Source organism: Oncorhynchus nerka, linkage group LG6 (genome assembly GCF_034236695.1).
Source record: "Oncorhynchus nerka isolate Pitt River linkage group LG6, Oner_Uvic_2.0, whole genome shotgun sequence".
Taxonomy (NCBI): domain Eukaryota; kingdom Metazoa; phylum Chordata; class Actinopteri; order Salmoniformes; family Salmonidae; genus Oncorhynchus; species Oncorhynchus nerka.
The window spans coordinates 20,034,512-20,051,077 of NC_088401.1; the positions used below are offsets into that span (position 1 = coordinate 20,034,512).

General features: G+C 42.5%; 2 protein-coding genes and 1 long non-coding RNA gene across 10 annotated transcripts; 1 reads left to right on the forward strand and 2 right to left on the reverse strand.

Moving 5' to 3' along the window:
- The first annotated feature begins 158 nt into the window (after nucleotides 1-158).
- Nucleotides 159-7,404, forward strand: mcmdc2 (minichromosome maintenance domain containing 2). The gene is made up of 13 exons (XM_065019366.1): nucleotides 159-255; nucleotides 510-640; nucleotides 736-995; nucleotides 1,063-1,202; nucleotides 1,422-1,523; nucleotides 2,109-2,237; nucleotides 3,414-3,651; nucleotides 3,832-4,037; nucleotides 4,240-4,406; nucleotides 4,886-5,065; nucleotides 5,213-5,355; nucleotides 5,865-5,974; nucleotides 6,416-7,404. The coding sequence occupies exons 1-13, from the start codon at nucleotides 159-161 to the stop codon at nucleotides 6,583-6,585; spliced, it is 2,073 nt and encodes a 690-aa protein (XP_064875438.1). The 3' UTR covers nucleotides 6,586-7,404.
- On the reverse strand, nucleotides 3,696-10,543 carry LOC115130143 (uncharacterized). 8 transcript variants are annotated; one of them, XR_010464057.1, is made up of 8 exons: nucleotides 10,424-10,543; nucleotides 9,042-9,103; nucleotides 8,796-8,845; nucleotides 8,049-8,573; nucleotides 7,503-7,831; nucleotides 5,187-5,363; nucleotides 4,213-5,055; nucleotides 3,696-3,994 (listed from the first exon to the last, which is right to left on the reverse strand). It is a non-coding gene; the product is annotated as an uncharacterized LOC115130143 (long non-coding RNA). The 8 variants fall into 8 exon arrangements; XR_010464055.1 differs by having other exon boundaries at nucleotides 5,187-6,205; nucleotides 10,424-10,541; XR_010464056.1 differs by having other exon boundaries at nucleotides 5,187-7,645; nucleotides 7,777-7,831; nucleotides 10,424-10,540.
- A 3,969-nt stretch (nucleotides 10,544-14,512) lies between these two features.
- LOC115131027 (transcription factor 24-like) lies at nucleotides 14,513-15,846 on the reverse strand. The gene is made up of 2 exons (XM_065019367.1): nucleotides 15,376-15,846; nucleotides 14,513-14,881 (listed from the first exon to the last, which is right to left on the reverse strand). The coding sequence occupies exons 1-2, from the start codon at nucleotides 15,817-15,819 to the stop codon at nucleotides 14,774-14,776; spliced, it is 552 nt and encodes a 183-aa protein (XP_064875439.1). The 5' UTR covers nucleotides 15,820-15,846; the 3' UTR covers nucleotides 14,513-14,773.
- Between the last annotated feature and the right edge of the window lie 720 nt (nucleotides 15,847-16,566).

Below are 16,566 nucleotides of genomic sequence, written 5' to 3' on the forward strand. Positions count from 1 at the left end.
TTCGATGTCTTGTTTATTACGGAGATGGGGTGACTTGTCTGTCTGTGCACTCAAATTAGCGAGCACAGTTCAAATGTTCAAGTCGCGTGATATCTTGACTGTGTGACTAGTCTCTTCAGCCAACTCTTTAGCTAACGTTAGTCAGTCGGTAACAGAAAATGGAAGACGTTTTCTTACTGAAAGAGTCAGTTTTGTCTTTTCTAGACAGAAGTGGAGCTCTTCTTCAACTTGCTGAAGACTGCAAACCATTCAACGGTAAGTTTTAAGGGCCAGTTGTAGGCTAGCTAGCGAGAGCTTTCGGTCAGTGTTAGCTAGCTAATGGGATTGTGTGACTCCTGAGGAAAGGGTAACCTAGGCAACCCTGTACCCACTTGGAGGATGTGGTGACACGTGAGACGCAGTCCTTCATAGATGACAGCAAACTGTTAAATAACTGATATGGTTATATAAATTGATAGAGTTGACTTTATAACAGCTACATCAATCACCCAAGTACATATTCCCTTCAGACATCCAGCGAAATGAAGCTGTGTATCGGTTCTGTATCCGTGTGAACCCTTCAGACCTAATCGAACTGGATCCTAGATTGGGTGACTGTGTTCTCAATGACCCCCTCAAAGCTACAGCACTGTTTCAATCTGTAAGTCCAAAACATCTCCCATTTACATTACCCCTTATTCAAACCTTGAATTTTAAACATACTGGTATTTGTTTTTGTTGTTGTCACTCTTTCAGGTTTGTTTTCTGTCAATAAAGACACTCTCCCTCATAGAGAAAATCCACACAGAAAGTCAGGTGAATGTGATCCTGAAGTTTACACACCTACCTCCGTTCCCTGAGTACACCTTGGACCTCTGTGAGTTTCCCTGTGGTTATGGCCCCATGAGGCCTGTTGCCATGGAGGGCTTGGCCATCGCGATGACTAGGGTCTCCAAGTACACTCAGGGAGCCAGGTTTCTCTGTTCTGAGGAGGACTGTCCCTGCTCAACAGGTAGGCCTGATTACAAGTAACCTATTTCTGTTTTCATAACATCACGGTAATGCCATTTACAAATTCTGTAATATGATGTTATCCTCAGGGTTCCATCACATCAGAGTGCACGCACCCGGAGCCACTGAGTCAGCCACAGTGAGGAGTGACTTCAGCTGCCTGCTCTGCTCCTCTCACCTCAAAGAGGACATCAAGTTCCGGGTCCTGGGGGGTGAGAATGTCCCTAAATGATACCTGATGAAGTAGCCTCACATCTTACATGTAGCTCGTAGTTTCTAACTAGCTGTGATTTTGCATACAGCTACTTTATTGAAGAAAATGTACTTGAATGTGATTCTCATCTAGCTACCTTAAGATGGATGCACTGGATAAGAACATATGCTAAATGACTGACCTTTTGTAATGTAAATATAATGTGGTTTGGAAACAGACAAGCAGCTTGTAGAGCTGATCCATGTTAAAGCACTGGATGTCCTGAAAGTCCATCCTCCCAGTGCCCTCAGGTACCAGTCTGTCACCCTGTTTCTCAGAGGTAAGCTCACATAATAATGATCATTTTGCCCAAACGTTTTGTAATGTTCACATATTGCAAGTCAAGATTGTTTTTAATAGATTTGACTTTATCTCCTTAGAAAAGTAACTTAGAAGTTTGTTTGGAATTTTCTCTTTTCCATTACAAATTTAATTTTGGAGCATAAATCCAATGGGGGAAGAGTTAAAATAGAGGTTTGAGTAGCCAGCCACGCAGTAGTGCCCCTGGGTGAGATATTAGGTGTTCCTGTGCCCTCCAATAACATTGTCCAGCCATTACCCCTGAGAGAGCAGTGATTCTCAGTGCCAGTATTAGCATATTCTGTTGACCTAGTCTTCTGGAGGAATTCAACACAGCTAGATCATGTTACTAAACATATATGTTAATAAGTGTAAGAAACACTCATTAGTTGGGTCACACAACGTACACACAGTGAGGTCTTTGTTCCAAGGGCCTGGTTCCTGTGTTGCTCTTGGCAGGGGTGTGTAGGTGCCTTGCATGTTCCTCAAATAATTAGGAAAAAGCAAGACAGAACCAGACAACCCCTCTGAGTGTTATGGTTCTGTTTCCCTCACAACATTGTAGATGAGCTGTGTAACTCCATGAGGATTGGACGTCTGTACAGGGTGCTGGGCATACCGGCCCATGTCCACCAGTGGCCCAACGTCACCTGGAGTGTGGAGGCCAATAGCGTTCAACCGTGGGAGCCTGAATGTAAGGACCTATATGCATGCTTACAATGGTACAGATCAGCTTACATTAAATCATATTCAGAATCTATAGGTCTGATTTTCAGCTACTCTGAGAAAGCCATTCATAAGGAACATGTATGTGTGTGTCCTTGTGTGTGAGGACTGTGACCTCTGACTTGCTTATACCAGAACAGTACAGTCAAAAGTTTGGACAAACCTACTCATTCCAGGGTTTTTATTTATTTGACCTATTTTCTACATTGTAGAATAATAGTGAAGACATAAAAACAACACATATGGAATCATGTAGTAACTAAGTGTAAAACAAATCTAAATATATTTTATGAGATTCTTCAAATAGCCACCCTTTGCCTTGATGACAGCATTGCACACTCTTGGCATTCTCTCAACCAGCTTCATGAGGTAGTCACCTGGAATGCATTTCAATTAAATTGTTAAGTTAATTTGTGGATTTTTTTCCCTCTGAGTTTGAGCCAATCAGTTGTGTTGTGACAAGGTAGGGTTGGTATACAGAAGATAGCCCTATATTTGGTAAAAGACCAAGTCCATATTATGGCAAGAACAGCTCAAATAAACAAAGAGAAACGACAGTCCACCATTACTTTAAGACATGAAGGTCAGTCAATCCAGAAAATGTTTCTTCAAGTGCAGTCGTAAAAACCATTAAGCGCTATGACAAAAACTGGCTCTCATGAGGACCGCTACAGGAAAAGGAGACCCATTGTTACCTCTGCTGCACGGGATAAGTTCATTAGAGTTACCAGCCTCAAGGAGAGTGATGGAGTGCTGCATCAGATGACCTAGCCTCCACAATCCCCCGACCTCAACCCAATTGAGATGGTTTGGACCACAGAGTGAAGGAAAAGCAGCCAACAAGTGCTCAGAATATGTGGGAACTCAAAGACTGTTAGAAAAGCATTCCAGGTGAAGCTGGTTGAGAGAATGCCAAGAGTGTGCAAAGGGTGGCTACTTTGAAGAATCTAAAATAAAATATATTATGATTGTTTCCATAGTTTATGTCTTCACTAATATTCGACAATGTAGAAAATACAACAAATAAAGAACCCTTGAATGTGTAGGTGTCCAAACTTTTGACTGGTACTGTATATTCAATGACAACACCTCACAGTCCAGTAGATTCATTCCACCCCTCTTTTCCTTCAACCACACCCCCCAGACACGGGCACCATCAGCTCTAACTTCCAGGCCCTGTTGACGGCAACAGCCTGTTCCCCCTGGAGGTTCTCTGCCATTGTGGCTAACACGTTTGGATCCCCTGTGGTTCCCCCGGGCTTGTACAGCACTCTGAAGCTGGGCCTGCTGCTTAGCCTGGTCCAGGGCCGGGAGGACAACCCAGACTCACTGCACTGCCTGGACCTGCTAGCCCTGACGACTGACACACTCATACTGGAAAGGTATTGCATTATAATGCTTCAGTCAGACAGTCAATTCATCAATCTCTGAATCAGTCAATCAATCAACCATGTTCTTAGGAAGCACAATACAATGGCCAAAACAATAACATTACTACAGTAAAATTATACTATGCCTATAAATAAATAGTTGAGAGCCAGCCTCCGTTACCCCCGTCTTAGGCTGATGACGTACAGCCTGGGTCTGGCTGGCCGTGGGGTGAGACACCCTGCGACAGGGGAGATGTTTGCCTCTCTTTCTCGTGATGAACACGGAGCGGGCACGGCTAACATCCACGCTGGCTCCGCCCTGCTGGCCACTGGAGGCGTCTGCATGCTCGGGGACCTGGGCCACCACAGGAAAGATAAGATGGATGCCCTTCAGTCAGGTACAGAGCCCTGCTTACCTTGTAGCCTGGAGCCAGTCTGATACAGCTGTAGCAATGCAACATTATGACACCTCCTGTGACACAAAGTATAGAGTAAGTTATTTGAGTGTATAGCCCAAGGGACTGGTTTCACACGGGGCCTTTGCCTTCTATCCACCACCAATAGTTAGTTCACCTTTGACCGCTCTCCTTCCCCACCCAGCTCTGGAGAGTCGGACAGTGTCTGTGATCATCCCAGGGAAGAAGTATGGAGAGGATGCTGACCAGCAGATCTCCTTCCCTGTCCAGTGCAGCTTCTGGGCCTTGGCAGACTCCACAGCTCCCTCAAACAAGACCACCAGGACTGACAGTACAGTGCTGGGAACAGTGGTGGGTCATAGTTGTTGAATTTACATTACCATTCAAATTTATTGGACTACTGCACTTGATAAATGTGAGTGCCCCCATTGGGTTGTTGTCTGATATGGTGATTCTGCAACAATGCTATTCCATGTGAGCAGTTTGAAACCTTTTCTCCTACCACACAATGCCAATAGCACTGGCAAATATGTGTTCCCGAAATGTCAAATCTGAGCCAGCCAATTGTCTGTTTAGGCGTTTGCTTTATGTAGGCAAAGCAGGAAGGGGAGACAATTTACTCTCTTCAGAGGATGTAGTTAATTGTTCCACTCATGGAACAGGCTGCTGTCCAAACAAACGCTTTCAGGTTCTCTTCCACTTTGGCCTGTGCCTATTCAGGATGGACAAGAAACAGTACTCTAGTGGTAAATATAGTATTTCCATGTTAATGTATTTTAACAAAATTAGCTACCAGCCACATGAAAATCTGTGATCCATTGTGTGTGTAGGACATGGGCCCGGTCCCTGCCCAGTTGGCTGAGGCCTTTGGTCTGGTGATCCTGTGTCGGGAGGCAGGGGGAAAGCAGGCCCTGCTAGCCCAGACGGTTCACACCCTCAGACAGGCAGTGCAGCCTGGAGAGCCCCTCTACCCATCCTGCATGCAGTTCACCACACAGGACTATAAGGAGGTAAAACCACACAATACTGTACACACTATAATGATGATATTTACCTTTCATGTAATTTATGGCACATATAAAAAATACATCTGCACTTTTAGATGCTTTGTGACAGACAACATTGACTTACCATTGAGGGGCTCTTCCTTCCCCTAGCTTGTGGCCCACACCCAGAGGATCCAGACAGAGCTGAGCCCTGGGGCAGAGATGATGATCCATGGCTATTACATGGCCAGCAGAAGGGTCCGCTCAGACTCGGGCCATGGTGCAAAGGTGTCTGTGGCCTCCATCAAGCTACTGTAAGGGCCTACCACATGCTGAGGGTTATTCATTTAAAAAATACCATGTTTAATATTTATACACATCACCCTTTTACTTATTTTAGTGTTTAACTTGGGCCTTTGTCAAATCCGATTTAACTGTAAGAGAAAAATCCATTCAAATTCTCAGGGCACCTGCAGCTTTAGAAGAGTTCTCTGTAATGTCATATTTCTCCACAGGGTGGAGCGCAATCATTCATTTACAGAACCAATAAATGGGTGCCCGAGTCTAGACTTTTTTGTGTAGGCTGGAAAATATTTTCAGTGGTATCGGAGAGTTTATTTTTACACAATTTCATCAGTGGCACTATATAGATATACAAAAGGCTTATCACTAAGACAGGTTTTTCCAGATCTGATGGTCTGTTCCTACATGGTGCATTTCATTGCCAGTTAGTAACTGTACCATTACTCACAGTAAATTCTGCTTAGCTAAAAACTAGACATTTGTTTACTTCTAATTGTCTTTATTGGCATGTTTCTTCCAGGATCTCCCTGGCTGAGGCCCACAGTAAACTGTGTCTGAGAAGCACAGTGCTGGAGGAGGATGCAGTGATCGCTGTGTTGCTGTGTGAAAACTCCATCACTCTCAGACATGGTATGACACACAGGACCGAAGGCCAAGTCAGCAGCCAAACTCATAGATCCCATTTGCTGCCATGTTGAAATCACACATCGTAGCTAATTAACAGTCAAAGAACAAACCCCTCCAGACTCGGCACCATTTCTAGAGATGTCGCAGTCCAACCTTTCTTTGGTCTAGGGTGCCACACCCCTAGATCCATAGCAGTGCTGCAGCCCCCAAACTAGTGCAAAGTCTTTAATACTCCTGTATATGGAGAGAAAAATACATCAGCAGAGCATGGTGAAGAATCCCGCAGCCATGCCTAGGTCTTGCTTTAATGTCAGTGAGTGGGGATTTCTACAGGCAAGAGTATCCTGGCCATTATCTTCTTTGCTCTAGTAATAGCAGTCAGTGTGGACTGCAGTTTAGATTTTCCCTGATAGTTGGTCTGGGGACTGCTCCCTCTACCTACAGGAGCCTCAGCGCTCGTTATCCCACCCGACGCAGCATTTCCCTGTGACCTGTGTGACCTGGAAGCTCTCCACAGGAGAGACCTTATCCTGGAGCAGCTCCAACAGAACATCCTGCACTTTGTCTACGCCTACGCACCCGGGGCCGCCAGCTACATCACTGAGGAGGAATAGGACCACAGCTAAGTTAAAGGATTTTTCTATATTGAATTTCAATGGTGAAATGAGCTACTCAGAAGAATAAAGAAATGCAACGTATTGATCCCAGAAATGTTCCATACGCACAAAGCGCTTCACATTGAGCATTTCTCCTCTGCCAAGATAATCCATCCACGTGACAGGTGTCATACCAAGTAGCTGATTAAACAGCATGATTGCTGTAGCCACATCAGGTTGAGGGAGAGTGGAATTAGCATGCTTGACTGCAAGAATGTCCACCAGAGTATTGAATGAGAATTTGGCAGTACATCCGACCGGCCTCACCTGCGATAAGCCACCCAGACAGGTGATAAAACTAATTCTGACTGAGCCTATTCCCTCCCATGGCTACGCACCTGCAGTCAATTGAAATCCATTGATTAGGGTCTAATACATGAACTGTAACATTGATGTTTCAATGTAGCCAGAAAAAAAATTGCGATTAATGTACCATAAAATATTTTATTTCATAACAGGGCAGAATAAAATAAACATTTAACCTTAAGCAGGGGAGTCAGACCAAGGTTGTGCTTTTTTGACAGGCAAGAATGGTGATAGTTTAGGTCTCCAAGGTCACATTTGTGAAGGAGTTCATGCACCGCTTTCCAAACCTTGTGAATTGTCAATGAATAGAAGAAATCAGTTAAATAAATGACCATTGTCTAATGAGATTAGCCATCAACCTACAACTTTCTACCATTGTGGGTGTAGTTGCAATGCTGGTAATTCAAATGAATGGCTTTTCAGCAGGGTAAATTAGCAGAAATGGCATTAATTCCATTTAAAATGAATGAACACGGGTAGAAAAATCTTAGTTGACACCTCTCAACCCAGGAAATAACTCCCCTACTACAGGCCTAACAATCCTGCATGATGAAATAAGAGTCTCAAACCTTAGTCAGGGATTGAAGGTAGACCCTGCGAGGTGCACCGCAGATATTGAGCTAAGCAAGATGCTCACGCTTCAACACTTGTGGAAATTGACCCACTATCCCCTTTACCATATCGCTGCTGCGTCTACCTGTAATGATCAATGCTAATATTGGCAGTTCAGTTAGTCACAGCATCCCAATTTAGTCAGATCAGTAAACAGCAAAAGTGAGAAGTCATCACAACTCCAGTAGAAGACTGAAGGAAACCAATTGGCTATTTAGCCCTCACACTCACCATAGGGTTGAGATAGAAGTCTTCATATTCCACATACTGGATCATCAAACCCAATCTAGGAGAGAACAGTCTATTAGCATGACTATCATTTGATTGTAGTTAGGCAAAATATGCAAGCAATTATACTGTAGTTCAGGAAGTCTCTCTCAGCATCCCAATTTAGTCTGATGGGTAAACGGCAAAATGTAGAACTCATCACAACTCCAGTTTCGTGCACATTTGCAGATCAAAGACATGTTTGGCCCTCAGATTAAAAATAATATTTTACTCACCACAGGGCAAGATCTACGTCAGTCTTCAATATACATCCTGGCCCATTAAACTCTACGAAAGAACAGAATCTTAAAATGATCATTTGATAGACAATGTAAAATATCTCAGAATAATGGTAGTTCAGTTAGTCACACTATCAGCACCCCAATAATGGTCTGATGGGTAAACGGCAAAAATGATAACTCATCACAACATTAACCGAAGGCAAAACAGATTTCAAACAGGCCACTCAAGTGGGCTGGTTGAAAACTAGTCAGTTAATGCCAGTGGAAACGAGAAGGGATAGGCCTAACTCACCAAAAACAAGATGTAGATTGCGTGTCACTCATTGCACGAAGGGCAGAGTGTATGCAGGTTTTCACTGCTCCCTGTACTTGATTGACGAGTTAAGGTCACTCCATCACCTGGTTGTCTAAGCCTTAACTGAAAGGAAAATCCACAGACACTAGGCTCTCTATGGAATGAGTGACACCCCTGGTGTAGATCTCTTATAGCGTCTTCAGTACCCTGCCAGCCAATCAAATCTGTGGGAGAAAAACATTGTTATACTGATGATCATTGGCCTCCAATCGAGATGTTGTGGGTTGAAATGGTATTCTTTAGTTAGAATAATGCTGGTGGTTCAGTTAGTCACAGTCTCAACACCCCAATTTAGTCAGATGGGTAAACGGCAAATGTGTGAAGTCATCACAGTACCAGCAGAACAACCGACTAGCAGAGCATAGCTTATAGTGGAATGAACTCACCTCAGTACACTACTGGCATAGCCAGCACCATCTGTCCCCAAAAGAAAAACCTGTGAAAAAAACTGAATTAACTTTGCGACAAAAAAATAATAAATCAAATTTGACTGACAGTTGTGGTATGGTCATTGATGTGATTTTACTGGTAGTTCAGTTAGTCTCAGCAACCAAATTTAGTTAGATGGGTAAACGGCAAAAATTATATTCTAGGCCTTTTAATAAACCTTGGTTTAAGAATGGATGACTCACTCCAGTACAACAAAGGATGCATCCGTGTCTGGATCCTTCAACACCCTTCAAGTCCATGAACGCTATAAGAGAAATACATAAAACCTGAAGTGAAATTCCTGCAGCTGTATATTTAAAAACACTGTCATATCAGCCTACACAGCTCGAGTTTACCAAATTCAAGGTTCAGCTAATTCTGGGATTCAGATCGCACACAACTCTACTGCTCAGATATTCAAAGATATTAAAAGAGCCACATTCAGATCTATGGGAAGCATTCTGCACTTTGAAAAAGTCTCAGTGACATCCACAAATAGTACTCCCAAGTAATTGCCAGGAAACTGGTGTGGCACTATTGGTTTTTATCTTGCATGGATAAGCTGTACTGAAGGAATAGCCAATGCAGTCCGAACACAACTAGACAGCTAAAATGAGTAATGAACTTAGGGTCAGGGGGCACATTTAACACAGCTTGGGAGTACTGCACAATGAAAGCCCACACTGCAGCCTTTCCAAGGAAGGTTCAACAGCAGATCACGACCTTAACTCCTTTGAGACGTCCAAAGTCGAGATTCCACAATGAAGCCATTGCGAAGACAATTAACAGACCACCGTGGTATCCGATGATCGGTGACCAGAGCAGGTGTGCAGTAACCTAACTAACAATAGGGTCCGAAATGACAAAGGGGCCATTTATCATCGGATCTGGGACAAGCAGCGGACAGTATGATTTATTACAATACTGCTGGGACATTTAGGCCCAAATACACCGTTCGATAAGTCATACATTTTTTTACTATGGGCCCATTCCATTCACACATGACACTAAGATCCAAGAGTAAACAGTCAATTTATTTTGGTAAAATTATCCATAGTATGATTGCCAACAGCCCACATGCACCGACAAAAGTGCCTCAAATGTCTGCGGGATGCACCAATTTGAGCATAAACATGGGGGGAGTGGTTAATTAGCAAACTAAATGAATGATTATTAAATAATTAATGAGCTGCACCCTTTGCCAGACAATATCCATACATTACCAGTCTCTCGCTTACCCTAGCGTTAACTACATTATGGCCACGACAGTCTGCCTACTCACGTGATCAGTGGCATTGATTCGTGGCCCTCGAGCGCAGCGCACCAGTGACAAGGAAACGGTTTGCTTACTAACCTAGTCAATAAAATTGTATCATTGAAACGGGACGATTATATTACAGAAAACTACGTAAATGATTTCGAATCCATTTTTAGAGGGAAGGATATAATCCTTATTTTGACGGCGGAAACGTTACATTCAGGTTAGCTAACATGCTAGTGTTCTGGTATTTTACATAGCCAGCTAAAACACCAATTTGCATTATTATTGAATAAATCCGACTGCCTAATGTTATTAGCCACCTACCTGTTGCCTGAACGGGGAACTCAACAAGTTGTTGCACATAATAATAATATTGGTGCGAGCGCATACAACCTCCATGCGTCCTCCTTCGTTGTTCTTCCACAGAGAAAGATGACTTCCTGCTTCATCGTTATTGGCATGCGCAGTCTGAGCTCACATCACGCAGGCAACTACCAAAAACACCCTACAAGGTTTTACCTATTATTATGAGGCAGCTAATAGGTCTATTTTATAACTGTTGAAAACGGTGTTTTGATTGTATTTGTGTTTTGGCAATTTTCATTTGAATTAAAAGGTCCAATGCAGCCGTTTTGATCTCAATATCAAATCATTTCTGGGTAACAATTTACGTTAAGTACCTTAATGTGGGTTTTCAATTAACATTGTCAAAAAGATGGCTTAGCAAAGAGCAATTTCTCAAACAAATTGTTTTTCTAGGACTGTCTGGGAGTGGTCTGAGTGGGGAGGGGAAAGGTGAAAAAAAGCTGTTATTGGCACAGGCAGGCCAAAACTCCATCCCACCAAAACAGGCAGAAATGTCAGGTAGTCTTTTCAGCTCTTACACTAAAAGGGCATTATCATCTTAGTGTGGAAATACACACTCAGTGGCCAGTTTATTAGACACATCACCCCGTTCATGAAAACGGTTCGCTCCTACAGACAGTGAGTCACATGGCCGTGGCTTGCTTTATAAAGCAGGCAGACAGGCATCTGGTTACTGCTTCGATTAAACGTTAGAATGGGCAAAACGAGTGACCTAAGCGACTTCGAGTGTGATATGATCGTCGGTGCCAGGCGCGCCGGTTCCAGTATCTAAGTAACGGACGGCCCCCTGGGCTTGTCATACACGGCAGTGTCTAGGGTTTACCGATAATGGTGCGACAAACAAAAAAACTTCCAGTCAGTGGCAGTCCTGTGGGCGGAAACAGCTCGTTAACGAGAGAGGTCAAAGGAGAATGGCAAGAATCGTACAAGCTCACAGGCGGGCCACAAACAGGCAAATAACGGCGCAGTGGTGTGCAGAATGGCATCTCGGTGCACACAACTCGTCTATCCTTTTCACGGATGGATTGTTGCAGCAGACAACCACACCGGGTTCCACTCCAATCAGCTAAAAATAAGAAGAAGCGTCTCCAGTGGGAACGCGATCACCAACACTGGACAATTGAGGAGTGGAAAAACATTGCCTAGTCCAATTAATCCCTGTTCCTGTTGCGTCATGCTGAAGGCAGTCAGGATTTGGTGTAAACAGCATGAAACCATGGCCCCATCCTGCCTAGTGTCATCGGTACAGGCTGGTGGCAGTGGTGTAGTGGTGTGGGGGATGTTTTCCTGGCACACGTTAGGTCCCATGACACCAATTGTAGCAAATTATATCAATTGTACCTTGATACCAAACGTTGGAATGTTTCTGACACCTTGTAGAATCCATTCCCTTGAAGAATTCAGGCTGTTCTGGAGGCAAAGGGGGTCCAACTCGATAGTATACTGAAAAAATATATAAATGTAACATGCAAAAATTCCAATGATTTTACTGAGTTACAGTTCTTCTCCTGTTTTTTTCTAGTATTACATTGTTACTGATTATTGCATTTTGGGGTTTTGAGTTTGTAAGAAAGGCATTTCACTGTACTTGTGCATGTGACATTAACTTGAAATCAGTCAATTGAAATAGATATATGGATTTCACATGATTTGGCGGGGACGCAGCCATGGGAGGGCATAGGCCAATCAGAATGATTTTTTCCTCAGTAAAGGGCTTTATTACAGACAGAAATACTCCTCAGTTTCATCAGCAGTCTGGGTGGCTGTTCTCAGACAATCCTGCAGGCGAAGAAGCTGAATGTGGAGGTCCTGGGCTGGCGTGGTTACACGTGGTCTGTGGTTGTACATACGGCCAAATTCTCTAAAACGACATTGGAGGTGGTTTATGGTAGAGAAATTAACATTAAATTCTCTGGCAACAGTTCTGGTGGACATTCCTGCCGTCTGCATGCCAATTGCACGCTCCCTCAATACTTGAGACATCTGTGGCACTGTGTTGTGACAACTGCATTAAAAAAAAATCTTATCCCAACACAAGGTGCACCTGTGTAATGATCATGCCGTTTAATCAGCTTCTTAATATGCCACACCTGTCAGGTGGATGGATTATCTTGGCAACAGTAAAGATTTCACTTGACTGGGCAGGGGCGCAGCCATGGGTTGGCCTGGGAGGGAATAGGCCCACCCACTGGGGAGCCAGGCCCAGCCAGTCAGAATGAGTTTTTCACCACAAAAGGGCTTTATTACAGACATGTTTCATCAGCTGTCTGGATGGCTAATCTCAGACGATCACGCAGGCGAGGTTACACGTGGTCTGAGGTTGTGAGGCCGGTTGGACGTACTTCTAAATTCTCCAAAACGACGGAGAGAAATGAACATTGACTTATCTGGCAACAGCTCTGGTGGATATTCCTGCAGTCAGCATGCCAATTCCACGCTCCCTCAACTTGAGACATCTGTGGCATCGTGTTGTGACAACTGCACATTTGTGTTGTTTAAAAGAAATCCACAGCACAAGGTGCACCTGTGTGATGTGCATGCTGTTTAATCAGCTTCTTGATATGCCACACCTGTCAGGTGAATAGATTATCTTGGCAAAAGAGAAATGCTCACTAACAGGGATGTAAACAAATTGGTGCACAAAATTTGATAGGAATGGACATTTTCTGGGATCTTTTATTTCAGCTCATGAAACATGGGGCCAACACTTTACATGTTGTGTTTATATTTTTGTTCAGTATAGATGAGTGTACCTAATAAACTGGCTACTGATTGTATATGAAACGCAGGGAAATCAATTGTTTTACTCCACTGGGCCTTTAAAACCATAACTATCAGTTTTTCTTTTGAATATTGTGCTAAGTTTCCAATTTGCACATTTCAGAAGTTTAACAGTGTCTGAGTAGCCTACATAAAAGTGCACTTTCTAAATTGATCTTTGAACATTCGATATCAACTTCATAAAGCTAAAATTCTCAAAAGTTATGCTATAGTTTAACGGGATAGTTTGGGATTTTGGCAATGAGGCCCTTTATCGATTTCCCCTACTAGCTGTTCCCATAGACTTCCAGTAGTTGGCACGGTAGTTGGCAGCTTACTTAAAACTGAACACAGAGACATAAAAAGTATATCCAGTTCATCTGACTCTCGGGAAGTAGATACATTTTTTAAAATTAATTGCCCAATTCCCGAACATTCCCTTTAATAGAAGTGGCCTCTTGCCGAGTTCAAAACAACTGGGAGGTCAAATCATGACTTCAGTGATCTTTAGCTCGGGAAGTCCGAGCTCTAGAAAAGGCCCGACCTCCCGAGTTGGAATTCGGAATTGGATGACATTCAAATCGATTTCCCAGTCAGAGCGAGTTTTTTTCCGAGTTCCCAGTTGTTTTGAACACACTGAAGTCAGAATTCAGAGATTTCCGCGTTCCCAGTTCCCATTGTTTTGAATTCGGCATCTGGACACACTATACACCACACTGAAAGAGTACCTACCATTTTGAATAGACTTAGGGCCCATTCCACAATATGTGCCTTGAAATGCATTAACATTTATTGTAATTAGGAGTTTGTTGTGGTTGCAAAATTGTGCATTTGTGTAAAATATATATCTGACTGCAAAGAATGAACGTCAAGTCATAATTCCCTTTTCATGCAAATAATCAAATGGAATCCCTCTTGATTGTTAAGAGATAAAGCTGGACTTAAATGACAGAACATGATTATTTAGGCCACTTAGAACAAATACATCTCAGTAAACTTATTTACAACCGATGGAATGGGAGACATGTCTTATTTCTATTCCTCAAGTCATTATCAAAAAACTGATGAAGATGAAGAGGCTCCTACCACTGTTGAGATTCTGACAGATCACTTCACATGACAGATGTTAAGTTATTCACACATGCATTTAGTGCAAATGTTCATTTCACCAGACACGGAATTTCTAAAAAGTATACACACGTTAATATCTCCAACAGGCACAGAACAGCAGAAAGCAGAGCAGAAACACAGCATGGCCAAAATAAGAGCAACAATATTCAGGCTTTCTCAGATTTTATATACATAATCACATAATATATTAATTTACAATGTGTTCCTACTATTGAAAGAGTCGTGACTGTCTCCTTTACATGAAAATAACTGAAGTCGAAAGCAGAGACTTCAGTTGTTTGATAAATAAAAATAATAAGCACTGTCAGACGACGAATCTGCTGTCCATTTCATAAGTCCTCATTGGTGGATTTAGCTGAAAGAGTCTTACTAATTAATGGTCGTCTGAATTAGAAGTCCCTTATGCAGTGGATAGATTTATGTCTGCGAGGTCGACGACGATGCGCCTTGATTTTCTGTCTGTTTTGAATTGTTCAGAAACTGACCGCTGGCGCCGACGTATAACCTGGATCGCATTGGCCACTTCTGTTAAGATAAAAAGATAACAAATGATTTAGTGAGTGCAGTTAACTGATTTCAATGCACCTGAAAATATAATTAATAAATTAAGAAACAAATATGTTGCTAAGTTTATTTTAAGTAATTATTCAGTTGAACACACATACATTAAGCAATATATTAATTTAAATGTTTCATTTTACACAATTTATGGTGCAAATTGGTGCTTTCAATTACCAATAATTGCCATTCCTCTCTGTATAATTTTATTAAACATAATAGGAAGCCTACTCATTTTAAAGATCTGTGTAATATAACAAGTTGTGCAATGATGGCTAAATGCATTTTATGCATGTATGATTGATAATTGTTAGCCAACAAAAAAATGTATTATCATGTTTTTTTTCTATCATGTGGTATATCGAATAGAGCTGATACACAATTATCACACACTTTGTCAGGTTAGTTTCAAATGGAATTTCGATATCAATTCAACGTCAAAATGTGTTGGGCCTACTTACTTTCACAGGGTGCAGGTAACCTTCACCTTTCAGCGAGTGTAAGGCCTCTGTTTGTCTATTGCTCTCTCCCTCCTCCATCCCCTCCTCTTGCAAGGTCCGAGTCAGATGGGCAATATACGTGGTGGCCAAAATCAACACGTCGAGCTTGGACAGTTTTGTGTCCGGTGGCACCGACGGAAGAGTCCTCTGTAGCTCCAGGAATGCGCTTCTCAGGGTCTGCACTCGACTCCTCTCCCGTGCTGCGTTGGCTGCTGCCGGTCGCCCTCTGCCACCGAGCCCGCCGGCCTGGACCACCCTGGAGTGCTGCAGGGCCTCCGGACGCCGACTGTCGGGGGTCAGCATGTCAGGACTGGGGCTGGATCTGGGGCTAGATGTGGGACTCTCATCCATAACTGTCACTGGGCCATTTCCACTATCCATGCGGATCGTCTGTCTTCCAACCATATAGGGAGCACTTATAAACCTGACGGGTAATATAGGTCTTGTTGATGAATGTACATTTTCACTTGCCTATTAATTACATAAACAAACTGAAAATGCCAAGACTGTAATTGAAACAAAAAAAGTTATGTATTTCATATTTTATAATAAGCCTACATTAGCCTACAGATATAGTACAAGTTTATGTAGGTCTATTGACCAGTGTGCGCAAATGCATTGAAATTATCTGCAACAGGCCAAGTTAGTTGCTGAACATAAATGAAGGCAGGCATATCAAATCCTCACCCTTGTCTTGAACTGTGCGCATTTTTAACTTGTGTATAAACACGCCGTTGAATATTTAGGCATTTTGAAAAAGATTAATGCTAAAATAGTATTGCAACAAATTCTGTATCCAATTAGGCCTATTGAGTAAACTTAAATTTGCAATACCCATATAAAGCATTCATTGCGCATATTGGCAACATGTACTTAATCAACATGCCATAAAAACATGACTACATTGTTGTGAAGAATGTCAATCACATATCAAAGAAAATATAATCACATGTTATTGTTCCTTCATTATTGCAATAAAGCATTTGAAAAAGAATCATACTGAGACCCATGTGTGTTAACCTTGACCTAAGAAGGCTGCTTTCCCAAGTTTAATTTGACGTAACATATAATAAATAGTTCTATGGCAGTTGCATCATTATTTGGTGTGGTGCAGACTCATGTAAATAATACCAATTATCGTGCACGTTCCAT